The sequence below is a fragment of the Notamacropus eugenii genome, chromosome 5 (genome assembly GCF_028372415.1).
Source record: "Notamacropus eugenii isolate mMacEug1 chromosome 5, mMacEug1.pri_v2, whole genome shotgun sequence".
In the NCBI taxonomy this organism is placed as follows: domain Eukaryota; kingdom Metazoa; phylum Chordata; class Mammalia; order Diprotodontia; family Macropodidae; genus Notamacropus; species Notamacropus eugenii.
The window spans coordinates 193,045,270-193,059,875 of NC_092876.1; the positions used below are offsets into that span (position 1 = coordinate 193,045,270).

Here is a 14,606-nt window from a genome sequence, read left to right on the forward strand (position 1 = left end):
AGTTTGAATCCTTGCTCAGAAGTTGTATGACCCTGGGCAAAACACTTAAGATCTCTAAGCCTCAGTTGCCTCATCTGTAAAAATAGGGATAATAAACTTAGTTCACAGGGCTCTTATAAGGATCAAATGAGATAACATAAGTAAAAACTTAAAACACTTTATAAATGCTAATAATTATTATTACAGGCCAATGGAAAGGCAACAGGAAGACAAAAAACTTACATTACCAATTTTGTTAAATATATGGGATGTATGATGGCAATTTGGGTGAAAAGTTGGGTCAAAGAAGAAAATAAGTTTGCAGTGAATGTAATTTTCCATACTATCCCTGCCCCTTATCATCAGTGACAAGTGAGAGCTTGTTTTATCAGTCCAAGGTTTTAGAAACAACTTCTGCTCTTTTGTAAAACAAAGTTTCACCTCCAAAAACAAACAGAAATTCCTTTTGCTACTCCATAGAGAAAACATTTTACTCAACACTAAAACAAATCTGAAGCTGGGAAAGATCTTAAATAGCCATCCATTTCCCTCCTTTCCCTCTTCCCCACCAGAATCACACCTTCATCAATCAAGACCTATGGTGGCCTCCCCTAATCTCAAGGTTCATCAGTCAAAGAAAGACAATGATTTCCCTCAATGATCAGCTTCAGCCTCAATGATCAACTATCAAGGAGTTTTCTGATGCCTGACCCAAGTCTCATGCTTTAATTTCAGCCCATTTCCTCTCATTGATCTTGTCAACACTAAGAAGCTCTGAAATCCACATATCAGATGGTTGCAGGACTGGAAGGCTTAGTCATCTTCGCTGTATCGCTTTAAAAAAAGACATTTCGCTTTCATTAATGGCTAAACTTAAAATTCTAATGTCAAATCATGGCATAAAACATGGTTTGACTAGTCTTTTGTTTTTAACCTGGCACCATATTTTATGTGAAAATATGATATAAATAAATCACAGTTAAATGGCTGGAAAATGGGCATAACCTGCTGCCCAGGAAGAGGGAACCAAATTGCAGGGGGGAGACATTTATTTTACTGTTGAAGATTCTATATATTTAACATGTATTTCTTTCAAATATTAAACTTTTCAACATATACATAATATATTCAATATATTTCAACATATAGTGTGTTATCATAGCTAAAGAGCTATCTGAAGAGACAGAAAGACCAAAGTTCAAGTCCTCCTTCTGAAAGATCCTGGCTGCATTAACTTGGACAGGTCATTTTATCCTGTCAGTGTCCCCAGGCAACTTCTAAGAGTATAAATTGTACACAATGGAACCAGCCACATTTCCAAAGACCTTATGATGAAACATGCTAGCCACCTTCAGATAAAGAAATGATGGATTCAGAGTGTAGATTAAAGCCTATTTTCTTTCTTTTACTTTTTTGTGACATGGCTAACGTGGGAATCTTTTATGCCTGGCATATATATATATATATATATATATACGTATATATATATATATATATATATACATATACATACATACATATTATATGCTTGGCTATATTATATGTGTGTGTTTATATATGTGTGTATATATATTTGCAACTGATTTTATTTTTCTTACTTTCTCAATGGGTGGGAGGTTGGAAAGAGAGAATTTGGAAATGAAAAGAAAAGTGAATCTACATTTTTTAAAAAGTAAATTTTAGAGGGATTTCCTTACATGGGCAAAGTCATAGGTCCAGTAAAAAATTGTATATATATATATATGTCACAGGTCCAGTAAAAAATTATATATACACACATATACACACATACATAAACAAAGTGTCCCAAAAGGCTTAGTGCAGTTTTAAGCTACTACAGCTTAAAAAATAATAATAAAGTTTGGGATATCCCAGAAGTTTTAGTGCAATTTTCAACTTTATTAGCTTAAAACTGCACTGTCTTTTAGTCTACCCTGTATACACACACAAGCACATTAATTTATTTTAAAGTAAAATATGCATAAAGTTTCAAATGCTATTTATAATCAATTTTAAAAGTTTTTTCTCAACTCTTGTATACCTATATTAAAAAAAGCAAGGGGCTAAGTATTTCTCAGGTACCTATTACCAATAAATAAATAATAATCTGAAAAGTTTATAAACCAAAAGACAAGGCAAGCTTCTCTCTATCCTCTTTGTATTATGGGAATGATGACAGTATTTAGCTAGATGAAGTCAAGATTCTGAAATTCAGTGTTACAGAATCAGCATTTCTGGAAATCTTGGATTAGAGATGGGATTGGTATTTATTTCTTACCAAATGCCATGTTATAAGACTAGAAGATACAGACATTGAGACCAATATGTCTCATCTTAGGGTCTTTAACTAAGAAAAATCCTCCCTCTGGTTCAAGTCTAAGTATTACCACAAAAGAGGATATTCTCATATAGAGCAGGTTTACCTACTTGATATTGTCTTGGCAGGCTTTCTCGTGTGTGTATAAAAATACATACATATATGTATATCTTTGATGGGCCAACATGGCACAGAGGAAGAAGCATGGTAAGAGGGCTCAGATTATTAAGAGCCAGCTCACATTTATTTAGCACTTTAAGCTTTATACGATGTTTCATCTCACAATCACCCTGTGAGTTGGATGGCACAGGTATTATTAGGCCCATTTTATAGATGAGGAAACAGATGTAGAAGGATAAAGTGATCTGTCCATGGTCAGATGCTAGCATGCTCAGAGCTGCTGTGTAAACTTATGTTTCCTGACTCCAGCACTCTATATTCTTTCCACCACACTATGATTTCTCTCAGAAGGTGAGTTCTGGTTCTACCACATAACAGCTTCATGAAATAGAAAGTATACAATTTCTGTAAGACTGAGCTTCCTCATCTGTAAAAAAGGGACACTAATACTTGCATTAGGTACCATTAATTAAATGAAATTAATATACACAAAAGTATGCCATAGACTTCAAGTGCTTTATGTATGTATGTGTGTGTGTGTGTGTGTGTGTGTGTGTGTGTGTATGATATAAATGATATATCAGTAAAATTGTTTAAAGTGAAACAAAGAAGACCACAGTCTAGGATGTTGAACATATTCTTTGGGAGTCTGATAGGCACAATAGTGCCAATATGAAGGTAAGGACAAAAACAATGGAGATGGAGTGGCTGCATCCAAGAGAGTTGCCTTCACGGTGAGACTTGGACATGGCTCAAGTCATGGCTCTCACCCAGTTATGTGAATGAGATTAACTCAAAGGAGACATACTGTACTCAAAAGTATGGAGTGTAAGCAGTGTCTGCCCTCAGATACTTCAACATCTGGAGTGACTGAAAGACAGATGCGTACTGAAGGTCTTTTGAAAATATTTGTGGGGCAAAAACTGAACATAGGCAGTCAGTGGCATTCCAAAACTTTAAAACAACACATGAGTAACATATTTCAACATACTCAGAGGTGTTAGTTTTATAACACATAGTTGTTAGTAAATGTTAATTAAAAACAAGTAATTTCTGTGTTTTACTCTTAAATAGTAAAAAATAAACAAACCCTAAAACTATAAATTTTGCCCTGAGAAAATTTCTCTTTTTAAAAACAAAGTTATTGTGGGCCACTATAATTTTTCTGAGATGACCTTAAAAACAGAAGGGATACAATAATTTTAAGACAATTGATTTCAGGTAAAATTGTTTATATTCATTTCAGTAAGAAATGGCAGCATGGCAGAATCAAAACGACAAACACATGAAAGGCTGTGTCCACCGTGCCAAGGATATACCCACTTTGCCAGGATCATTTCTCTGGGAGCCATTGAAAGTCCCACTCAGCCCCCAATCCCACTGCCCTGATGTCCATACTACTCCTCTGCTGCCATAGCTTTTCTTTTGAGATGCTGCTATGGAAATGTCCCAGCTGCTGGAGATTTTGCCTAAACTTCCTTCTTCTTTTAGTATTCCCTTCCTCTCTAGGCTTCAAAGGGACTTGCAGCAAAAGTGAACCAGGGCTTCAGGCCTCCAGATGGCTCAGAGAGAGTCAACAACCATCAGGGCTACTTCTTATATTCTATTGACTGAGTACCAAACATGCATTTGTGAGGTGCCTGGAAACATAACTGCTATGTTTAATGCTATTTCTAGGAAGAGATTCTGCTTAGAAATGAACTTTTGGAAAACAATTTCTTAGTAAATTAGAAATTGCCTCTAATATGATCAAGTCTGTTTTAAACCAAGAAGAACTGTAGAATGTAAGCTCTGTTTTCCCGTTTTTCTATATATCTCCTGTGTTACTTAATAAATGAACATTGCATTGGTAGGGAAGGTTTTTTTTCTTTCACTCAGCAGTCATGATAAGTCTTAAAGTCACCTCTCTATTCTCTAAAGCCAAGAGCCTAAGTCTGTGGGTTACCCAGGCTCCTAATTCCTCTCTTCCTCTTATTAGCAAACCTGGCCAGAGAACAGTAAAAGAATCATAGGATTTAGAGCTGGAAAGGATCTTAGAGATGAAATCAGAATCTCAATTGTTCTCTATAAGAGCAATTTTAGTAATAGGCGGATGGGGAGGAGATTGAAGTTCAGGCAAACAATTTAGTTTGAGACCACAAAATAGGGCAGTTCAGGAGGTCTCTTCTTCCGAGCAGAAGCTGGAAGCCCTACTTACCCCTGACAGTGGGTACTTTCTTAAAAAAAAAAAAGTGAGGTTTTAAGGTTATCTTCATAGGATCAATTTGTTCAACTAATTTGTGCTCCAAATTAATATAGTTAAGGGGAATGAAAAAAGTATTTATAGAAAAGCACATACTATAAGTTAGGTACTGTGTTAAATTCTTTACAAATATCTAATTTGATCTTCACAACAACCCTGGGAATTAGGTGTTATTTATTATCCCCATTTTACAGTTGAAGAAAATGGTAGACAAAAGGTAAGTGACTTCCTCAGGGTCACACAGCGCTTAAGTGTCTGAGGCCACATTTGAACTCAGGTCTTCCTGACCCTAGGCCTAGTACTACACTATTTAGCTGCCTTAGTTAACATTTGACAGGGAATGTGAGGCTTTTTTTTTTAATGAAAAGTGTGGAATGGTTGAGTTTATTTGTGGGAACCAAAGAAAAAGGAAAGGTAATCTTAAATATGAAATAAATTCACTTAGCAAAACAGCTCTCTCAAATCATGTCAGTTCTAGCCTTACACAATCTTGCTATATATGCCTACCTTTGGATTTTTCTAGATCAAAAATATATCTGTCAAAAATTATCAAATGCTTTGTTTGCTGTTAACAATTCTTCATCCACAGAAATGCTTATATCATTTCGGTATCCTTGAAAAAAATATTTCTCCCAGTACAATAGAAAGTTAGAAGTGTGAAATTTGAGCAAAGTTTTTTTGTAAGACAAAATAAATTATGACCATTGAGTCTCCTTTGACTACATGTTATTTACTTGTATCAAGCAACTACGGCAAATTATTGTGGCACCAATCAATTAGATTTTGGCAGACACACCTATCAGAGAGTCCTTTTCTATCCAGATTCAGCTTAACATGAAATAATGGAGCCCTTTGGGATTCAGATGCAGAACACCTCAACAATTTCATTCTGACAAGAAACAGGAGCTCAAGTACCACTACAGAGGATGGCCCAGGGCTCCCTCAACAGTGGGAAGAAGTCCATGTTCTGTGATATACATACAGAGAGAGCAATACTTCAAAGTTTTTAACAAGAGACTCATGGACTGGTCAGAGAATAGAATATGTCTAACCCAAGGGGGGACTCAATAGTACTGAAACACACTAACTCTCCAATAGGATTATTTCAGGCAGTATTATTTGATATCCTTTCTCTTTTAAAAATGGGGTTATAGGAATGGATGAAAATATTTAAAGTTAAAACTCTATTTTTACTGGTAATACTGTTTTTTCCTCCTTTGTTTTTTTGGAAACTTGATCAAGAGAAATATGAAAGTGTGTGTGTGTGTGTGTGTGTGTGTGTGTGTGTGTGTGTGTGTGTGTGTGTGTGTAAGCTGATTCAATATTCTTTTGTCAGTAACCACTTTCCAGTTCTAGGAGGAATGGTTAACAATTCATTTAGACTCATGAGTAGAAAACATGGGAATGGTCAACCTGTCAATAAAACTTGGTTGACAGGTTATATCTGACGTTCAAAGTTGAAAATCAAATTTACTTTCCAGATTAAAGGATGGGTATGGCTGACAGATTATGGGAGCAAATTAGATGGGCATATGAGAGGTCATGGGGGCACATGATTTACATGACTTGCCTGAGTGAAAAACACATTTTAAATTTCAAGCAGATCTGACGCTGCTCCCAATATTAACCAAAGGGGAGAGCTAGGAAGCATTCTAACTAACAGGCAACATGCCTACACTTGTTTAAGGCAGTGTCTCTCTAACAAGCAGACTACAGTAAGCGGCATTGTAACATCGAGAAAAGTGCTTTCGCTCCAGGGATTCTGAAGATCCATACCTCCCAAAATGATTTACACATTTCTCTGGTAATGACACAACCCATATTAGAATAAAAAACTTAGGATTTGCCCAGTGGTCAGGGCAAAGCAGAGTGCCTGGGCACTCTTTTAACTTTTTTGACTTGCAAGTTCTAGATTTAGGAGCGTTTGGGCAGGGGATAAATAGGGTACATGGCAATGTCAGCAAGAAAATGTTGGTGGATGCAAACGGAACAGCTAGGAGGCTATATTTTCTTAGTTGAGCAGTTTCCAAAAAGGCATAACAGCAGAGTAGATTGAGAACTGGGCTAGGAACAAGGAAGACCTGGGTTGTGATGCCTCTGACCATACTGACTGTATGATACCAGGCAAGTCAGAGGCCCTGCTGTGCCCTCTGCAAAACTCTGTGACTATCAGATCTTACAGGAAAGACTAAGCTGCAGCGGTATATGGAATTTCTTCACTGAGGTGCTCCTTCTACTAGTGAGATAACACTAGTATCCATATCTGGTAACTTCTATTTCTTGTCCATTTCCCCAATTCAAACTGTCTCTTCATGCTTTACTTTTGGCATAATCCTAATTTGCACTGGCGATTATCAAACAAAATGGATTTTATTTGTAGGTATCTGTATACTTACAAATAAAATACATTTGGGTGGGCAGCTAGTCAGTACAGTGGGTAGGGTGGCTGGCTTAGAACCAGGTAGACTCATCTTAATGAGTCCAAATCAGGTCTCAGACACTTAGTAGCTGTATGACCAAGGGCAAGTCACTTAACCTGGTTTGCCTCAGTTTCCCCATCTGTAAAATAAGCTGGAGAAGGAAATGGCAAATCATTCTCAGTATCTCTGCCAAGAAAAGCCCAAATGGGGTCATGGAGAGTCAGACATGACTGAAATTACTGAACAATATACACCTGACCAGGAATGCTGATTGGTATTAATTTAATGATCATTTTCTTTCTTATTAATTTGAGTTGCAGAAATTGATTCTAGAACATTAATTTATTTTGTTAAATCTGCCTGAAGAAGGTTGCTAAATGTCAAAATCTGTATCATGGAAAGAGCACCAGATATGTAATAAGGAGACCAGAGTTCATCTCCTAGTTATCAGCTAGTAACCAGCCATATGACTTTGGGATAAGGTACTTGGAATCTGTTATGTTCCTCATCTTTAAAAATTAATAAAAACTTTTGATTCCTGCCATATCTACCCTGTGGAATTGTTGAGAGGTCAACTGAAAATACATGCACAGTGTTTTGTAACCCATAATTTTAAGGTTATTATGATTATTACTATGCTATTCTCACCTTGTTCAATGGAGGCAGGACAGAAATCCCATGACAAATCCCATGATATATATATATATATATCCTAGAATCTGATATGATGGTTATTTTAAAAATTACTCTTAAAATTGTAGGGTTCAAGGTTATATATCCTGTAGGCAACAGTATGGTTTGTTACAATGGTCTAGTTCCAGTTTATTCATTGAATTCTTGGGAGTACTGTACATCTATACTTCTAGGACAGGGACTCTCATCTGTTTATGAAGGATAGTGAACTGTTGGCCGTCTAATGGAAACGTTCTAGATGTTGAATAGGTTCCAGTTTTAGGAACCAGCAGTAGTATGATGTACATTTTCTATTATTTCCTTGTATAATCTGTCTTGATAACTTAGCCAGAATTCCTTAAGTTAGCTTTTAATAATTTCTGGGGCTGAGGAGTTCCTGAATTGCCACCTAGGACATTTAAGTGGCACTATGGTGCACAAGGCACCACGTCTAGAGTCAGAAAGACTTATGATAAAATGTGACATCAGACACTCACTAGCTGTGTGCCCCTGGACAAGCCACTTAACTTTCTGTCTGCTTCAGTTTCCTCACCCTACCTTCAGGGCTATTGGGAAAATGAAATGAGTCAGTAAGTATAAAGTACATAGTACAGTAACTGGCTTACAGTACGCACTATATAAATGTTAAGTTGTGGTTATTATCTTAATTCTCCCAGTTTCCATAAACAAATTTTGCCCTTGCATTTGTTTGATTCTTTTTTATTTATATGTTATTGATTGAGCTCATGAGGATTTCATTCTTGGACAGCCTTTCGATTCTTATCTTTAGGCATTTGCGCCGGACATCCCCTACGCCAGGAAGTGCATTCCCTTTTAATTTTTGTGGCATAAAATCTCTCTCTTCCTTTCAGACACTGCTCAAACATCACCTTCTATATAAAGCCTTTCTTGTTCCTCATAATTACTAGTATCCTCCTTATCTTTTTTTAAACTTCTTTGTATTTATTTAAATTTACTCTACACATACTTACATATGTATTTGTCTCCCCGGTTGGAATATCTGCAAGTAGAGATTGTTTTATTTAATGTATTTGCATCCTCATCACCCATCATGGTGCCTGGCTCACAGGAGTCACTGAATATATACTATTTGACTGTTAATATCATATGAATTTTTGTTGGGATACTTTTCAAATTTACGGTCCATTTTACAGTCCAGAAGGTTAATGCTGATGGGTTAATCGCTGTAATTGTATTTTCCTCATTGAGCTTGAATTTTAGGATTCCACACTCAGGCACAATTTTCTCCTTACTAATACCTACTCAGTGCTCACTTTGTGCCAGGCTACTAAGTTCTTTACAAACATTATTTCATTTGATCCTCAACAACCTAGGAGGTGAGTGCTAGCCCTATGACCCTAAAGAAGTCATTCACTCTGTTTTTCTCAGTTTTCTCACCTGCAAAATGGACACAATAACAGCATCAACTTAAGGGCAATCGTAAAGTGTTTAGGACAGTGCCTATCATATAGGAAATAATATACAAACATTAGTTATTATTACTCTCATTTTAGTGATTAGGAAACAGACAAACAGAGCTTCAGTGACATGCCCAGAGTCACACATCTGGCAAAGTATCTGAGGTTAGATTGGAACTCAGGTCTTCTTGACTCCAGGTTTGGTGCTTTATCCACAAAAATGCCCCAAGGAGTTGCCCTCCTTAATAGCTTTATATTTAGTGTGTCTTGCCTGATAGAGAACATGGCATTTTTAAATATGAAGCATTCCCTGTTGGCTCAATTCCACCTCTAAACTCAAGTCTAAAAGCTCCAGTCTCTGTCCTTTCCAGGCATCCACTAAAAGTTATAAACTCAAGTCCAAATGACATTTTTATATAATTGGAGAAAGATACTATGAGATGGAGGAGCTATTGTGTGTGTGTGTGTGTGTGTATGTATGTAGTCATATAGCTTTTAAAAAAAGATACTATGGTCTGCTTCCCTCTCTGCTTTGGAAGCCATACATAATTCTATTTGGTACAGATGATGATTGATTTAGGGCTAGGCACAACCACAACAGGCTTCAACTAGCTCCTTGAAAAATGTTACATCTTATAAAAATTATTCTTGACATATTTGTGTTGGTGGTATGTATTTAGCAGAGAAGTTTCCTGTGTGGTTATCAAATACTCTAAATCTCATTTTCTGTGGATCAATTTTATACACTTGTAGTACATGACCAAGCTATGAGTGCAGAACAGAGGCAGGGGCTCTGACACATCAAGAAAAGCCTTCATCTCATGGTATAAGTGTTATGTCACTTTGGACTATTTGTTTAATAATTATTGAAATGACAAGTTATCCTTCATTATACCTGGGGTTTTTTTGGGTATATCTTTCTCATTTTTCTGTCAACATAATATTTTCTTATCAGTTTTATAGATTTTCTTTAGTAATATAAGCTGTGAATACTTTTTATAAAGTACACGAATCTGTAATTGGTCCACATTTCTATGGGCCACTGGCATTAACTTTTGGTAGTGTGATTTCTTATTAAGGAAGGGTTAAGAGGAAAAGTATTTTGGTGGGAATTCTTGTGTAACTCAGAAGTATTTAAGCTGATAATTATTGTATCTGACCCCACTACTTTCTAGTTTGGCAAAGAAGTGAGAGTTTCAGTTATCCCCCTTGATGTAACTGTTTTTCTTGTTGTTTAGTTGTTTCAGTCACGTCTGACTCTTCATGACCTCATTTAGTATTTTCTTGGCAAAGATACTAGAGGGTTTGCCATTTCCTTCTCCAGCTCATTTTACAGATGAGGAAACTAAGGCAAACAGAGTTATATGACTAGCCCAGGGTCATATGGCTAGTAAGTGTCTGAGGCCAGATTTGAACTCAAGAATATGAGATTTCCTGATTACAGGCCCAGCACTCTATCTATTACTCTACCTAATTGCCCTATTAACTGTTTGCCTGTGCATTATTCACTTTTCATGCTTTCTCTTTCTCATCTGCACCAGCTTGTGTTTTTGCTGGGATCACAGAAATGACCCAAATTGATAAGGATAAGGACAAGAATGATGGTGGTCATAGTGGAATGTTTGAAGTGGAGGATGATTTGTCATGAGGACATCAAATATATTATCAATAATATCATTACTCAAAATGTACTGAGCTTAGAATGAAAAGATTCGAATTTGAATCCCGGCATTGGGCAAGCCACATAAAGATAAATGATTAAAAATACAATAGTTCCTTCTCTCAAGAAATTTATATTATATTGGAGAGAATACAACATCTATACAGAAAAAAACAAAAATAATTTAAAATATACAAAGTGATTTCAAGAAGAAGAGAATGCTGACACCTGGGATGGGGATGAGAGGATGAAGAAGCTATAGCAGATGGTTCCACAGTCATGCTTTGAGGGAAGGTAAGGATTCTAAGAGGCAAAAATGAGAAGTATATTCTAGACATGGGGAACCAAAGAGACAGAGGCAAAGAAATGGGTATTGAAATTTAGTGCAATGGGAACAGTTAATAGGAGAGTTTGACTGGAATAGTGAGTGTGTAAAGGCAAGGGTGTGCCTTCTTTTTTTCCAAGGTTTTTGACAAAGCCTTGAAGGATACCCATTTATCATGGACAGGAGAAGGATAATGAGGCAGCAAAGTGGCACAGTGAATAGAATGTGGGACAGAGAGTCAGAGAGATCTGAGCTTGAATCCTATCTCTGGTACATACCAGCTGGGCAAGTGGGCAAGCCACTTAAACTCTCTCAGCCTCAGTTCCTACATTTGCATCATTGCTTATTCCTCACAGTATTTTTAAAAAGCAAAGCTACTCCCCTCTTCTCCATTTGGCAAAGATAACCTAATGTATTAATGAAAATGGTTAGATGAGGAGGAGGATGACACAAATTTGGAAAAAACATTCAAATGGCTGGTTGCCACTTTCAGGTCACTGGGGATAGGGAAAGATAGAGGCTGGTCTGGCTGAGTTCCAGTTCTAGTATGTTCCATTTCACGCCAGTAGCATACTAAGGTTCAAAAGAAAAGACACAGATGGGTTCCATCTCTAGGCAGAATGTCATAGCTGCCAGCATTATGCTGGTCTCTGTACATTTTTAGCTTAGATGACTCACATGGAGAACCTGAAAACACAAAGTTAAGTGATTTTCCGAAAGTCATCCAATCTGTCATGACCAAAGGGATAGAACTTTAGTATCTAAATGCTAAGAGAGGGCAAGATCAGTACCCCCAAGAAAGCCCAGCCAAATGACCTATTTGTTGGTCAGTGGTGGAGTTTCCATGGGACAGGACTTTGAAGGGGTTAAGAATGCGCTACATAATGTCGCTAAATGTGTCCTGGAGCCAGAGCGCAGCATACAATCACTACAGCTCTCCTACTAGTCTATAAAAATTTTTGTTTGTGTCCAGAGACAAGAAGGCAAATTTAACATTTTTCCTGGTTGTATTCACTTCTGTTCTGTGATGGATTCTCTTGTCACTAAAGATGCTAGTTCTTTCAAAATGAAAATTATACATAAGTCCTCAAACACCAAAAATAATTTTTAACTTCATTTAAGAATCCATTGGTTGACTTTAAGCTTTTGACCTTTAAAGAAAATGGCTCTGATAATTCCACATTGCTTCATGACTTAAGGATGTTCAGATCTATTGTTATGCTACTTAATGATCTGAAAGGGAAAGTGGGCCTGATGGGGACAGGAACAGTCAGCTGGCACAGTGAATTGGCAAGGCATGTACATTCAACATCCTTAAGCATTTAATGGGTTAAAGAATATCTCCGAAGAATTAATCATTTCTGTTAGAAGCTGAAAAAGCTTTTACACAGAAACACAATGAAGGATGGAAACTTTATATTCTTTGGTTCCTTGGACAATAAAAGACCTTGTCTAGTCAAGACTTGGAATAATTTTTCCCAGGGGGATTATTGCTATTTGAGGGGGATGAACAGTATACTCTAGTATACTCTTTCATCTGTTGAAACTAAAGACCTCTGTCTTTTTAAGAAGGCATTATTCTGGACTACATTTTGGGATAGGTCAAGAAGTTCAAAAAACATACAAATAATACACTTCCTCAACTCCCACCTTCTAGCTCCAGTGAGAATAGACTAAAGCCAACTCGGTGAATTGGTCCTCACCCAGGATTCAATTTGAAATGCTACATGCCAGGGGGAGGCGGGGGAAGGAAATGTCTGGCCTGATAGTCAGCTGAAAACCTAAACTCGTACCAGGACTTGAGAGCTGCTGTGTGAATTAGAGCATGGGCCTTGGGAAATAGAAAACCAGAACCAAAAAGGAAAAAAACCTAAACTCACTGACAAGAAGACTCTAAGTTTCATAACAGAAGTGTGCCTTTCATCAAAATTTGTGACTCAAACACTTATTAAAGATTAGGTGTGAAAGACCTTGTACTCCAAATCTACAAGCCAGATATAAAGAAAGCTACTTCTGAAGGTCAGAACTGATAAATAAATGTCTGAGTCAGAAATCTGTAAGCCAGGGGATTGCCTATTATCATTAGATTTAAGGGAAGTACTCCCCCCCCCCCGAATCTGTTGTGACCTCCATTTCTGTAGGAAAAGAAAAAAAAAGATTGCAAACACATTGGCACCAGTAAGACTGAAATGTTACTTGCTGACATTTGAAATAATGAAGCCATTACCATGCTCCAGTATTTTCATTGGACCCCAGAAGAGAATGATGGAGTGGATCAAGGCGTTGATGCAGTGACCCCAGAAAACCTAAGGGAAAACAAACCAAGGGAGTCAGGAGGCTGCCCCAAACTCTTGACCTCTGTCTAACTCTCAACAAATGCCTCATTGTGAAGTTTACTGGCAGTGTGTCATAATTTTCCAAAGCCAGAATATTATTCTTCAAAGTTTTCTAAAATGCATTTCCTCATTCACCTTTAAAAATCAAATAACTCTGCTTCTGCAGGATAACACTATTTCACCTTAAAAAATACATATAAGTCTGAGGCGTTAATAGCCAGCCCAAATCTAAGCAGTTAGTTGGAATTAGACTCCTTTCAATTACTCAAGAAGGATAATAAAAGTTTTTTTTTAAAATCATTTTAAAACAAAACATTTCCCTATTAGGTCATTTCTATAAATGCTCCATTTTGTGTGCATTTTCTCACAAAACATAACTTTATAAGGCATATCCTTCAGTTTTATTCCTTAATATTTGAGAATTGCTCAGCTAAAAAATCCAGAACTTTTCATACTTTCAATATTAAATGCATACATTTTAAAAAACGAATTTCAATATTTTATTACTTCAGAGGTTAGTCAAACAATGGAACTGGAAAGTCAGATTATTTTCCAAACCATGAAAAGAAAACACATTATAACTTCATTAGTGTATCTCAAACATCTTTTCTAACCACAGAGATGACAGAAAAACTAAAACCATATTAGTTTTATTTTAAAAATTCACCACAGAGACATGCTTAAAATAGTCAAGCTTACATGATACAGTCTAACTATGCTGGAAGAAGTGAGTCTTACAGATAAACATCTCATAGTTTCTCTTCTCAGCTTTGTTTTTTTAATGGGTAGTAGTTGGAAAGTAAGAATCTTGAAGGAACTTCTATACTTTCTAATATGTTTAAGAGGGGGAAAAATCAACAGCCACATGCCCAGAGTATGGTCATTTCACCTACATCTATAGGTCTCAGGAGTGGCAAAGAAAATACTTTTTCTTACCGTATGATATAACAATCATTTTGGAAAGGAGGTAGGTACCAAAGGACTTAGAAGAGGCAGCATGTCGTGGACCCAGAAAGATCTGCCTCCCTGCCCCTAGCTCTTAGTTTCATGCCCTCTAAGGTGACTTTCTATATGCTCTCAAGTAGTGCCAACTACT

The 14,606-nt window shown here is 36.7% G+C and overlaps 1 protein-coding gene across 8 annotated transcripts in view; it reads right to left on the bottom strand.

Moving 5' to 3' along the window:
• ATP8A2 (ATPase phospholipid transporting 8A2) overlaps positions 1-14,606 on the bottom strand; it is a 761,757-nt gene that overhangs the window by 163,498 nt on the left and 583,653 nt on the right. For all 8 annotated transcript variants that reach the window (XM_072611751.1, XM_072611756.1, XM_072611754.1 and 5 more), the window contains one exon: positions 13,402-13,480. In XM_072611751.1, the coding sequence (XP_072467852.1) occupies positions 13,402-13,480 (79 nt within the window). The remainder of the gene's footprint in view (positions 1-13,401; positions 13,481-14,606) is intronic.